This window comes from Ciona intestinalis, unplaced genomic scaffold (genome assembly GCF_000224145.3).
Source record: "Ciona intestinalis unplaced genomic scaffold, KH HT000827.1, whole genome shotgun sequence".
Taxonomy (NCBI): domain Eukaryota; kingdom Metazoa; phylum Chordata; class Ascidiacea; order Phlebobranchia; family Cionidae; genus Ciona; species Ciona intestinalis.
In genome coordinates, this window is record NW_004191148.1 from 1 (window position 1) to 1,203 (window position 1,203).

General features: G+C 39.4%; 1 protein-coding gene across 1 annotated transcript in view; it reads right to left on the minus strand.

The window, feature by feature from the left end:
- Nucleotides 1-43: 43 nt before the first annotated feature.
- The window catches only part of LOC104266076 (SCO-spondin-like), a gene marked incomplete at its 3' end in the record, with an annotated part of 3,294 nt that continues 2,134 nt past the window's right edge, over nucleotides 44-1,203 (minus strand). Inside the window, exons 3-4 of the mRNA XM_026839746.1 lie at nucleotides 1,142-1,201; nucleotides 44-241 (exon numbers count right to left, since the gene is read on the minus strand). Coding sequence (XP_026695547.1) covers nucleotides 44-241; nucleotides 1,142-1,201 — 258 coding nt within the window. The remainder of the gene's footprint in view (nucleotides 242-1,141; nucleotides 1,202-1,203) is intronic.

A 1,203-nucleotide genomic window follows, 5' to 3' on the forward strand; every position in this document is an offset into this window, starting at 1 on the left:
TACAAGTTACCACGTATGAAACTTTGTTTCACATTTAAATTACCTGGTGTTGGTTGTGTTGTAGCAGTAGAAGGACACTGGGTATATGGTATGCAATAATCTCCATTCAATACTGTATTGGTGGGACAAACACAAGTACGACAAACTGATAAGCACACTGTAGATGGTGGGTTAGGTATTTCACATGTGGGTAATGGGCATCCACTACCACACTCTACACGGATCTGGTTGCCAGGACAAACTGTTGGAACAAATTCATGCTTTGTTGAAATTGTATATGTGTAATAAAAACAGAATTTTATTGGTCAAAGAAGAAATAAATATGAGAGAATGTATGTAACTTATTTATCCTTGCATGGCGGGGCAACAACAGTCATTATAACGCTAGTGCTCTATTTTATACACCTTGTGCCCGCTTACGAGTTACCACATATGTAACTTATTTATCCTTGCATGGCGGGGCAACAACAGTCGTTATAACACGGGTGTTCTGTTTCATACACCTCGTGCCTGCTTACGAGTTACCACGTATGTAACTTATTTATCCTCGCATGGCGAGCCGATGACAGTCGTTATAACACAGGTGTTCTGTTTCATACACCTTGTGCCCGCTTACAAGTTATCACGTATGTAACTTATTTATCCTTGCATGGCGGGGCAACAGCAGTCGTTATAACACGGGTGTTCTGTTTTATACACCTCGTGCTCGCTTACGAGTTACCACGTATGTAACTTTGTAGGTGTGTCTTTCTGTGTGGCTGAGAAAGTAGACAACCCACTGGGTTGGAGCAATTGGGGTAAGTATCTTGCCCAAGGAGACAAACCCCCAATATGGTAGCAACAACAAGCTTCGAACCCAAACATTTGGGCTAGAGTCAAAGTCATGGGGGAAATCAATTTTGTCACTACATTCTAAATTCACCACGTGTGCACTTTTGGTCATTTAAAAATAAAGAAAATAACGATTAAAAAGATTTAATCTGGTTTTCACTTATGTTTGATTAGGTTTAAATTCCCAAGCATAAGATGCTAACAACCTGCTTAAGTTTCCAAGTATTTAAATCATTAAAGGGTTTAGTATACCTAATCTAACTAGTTGTCAAAAAGTGAACCACGTGTTCTATATTATAATCACTCTTACCTGGTGTTGGTTGGGGTGTTGTAGCAGTAGAAGGACACTGGTTATATGGTATGCAATAATCT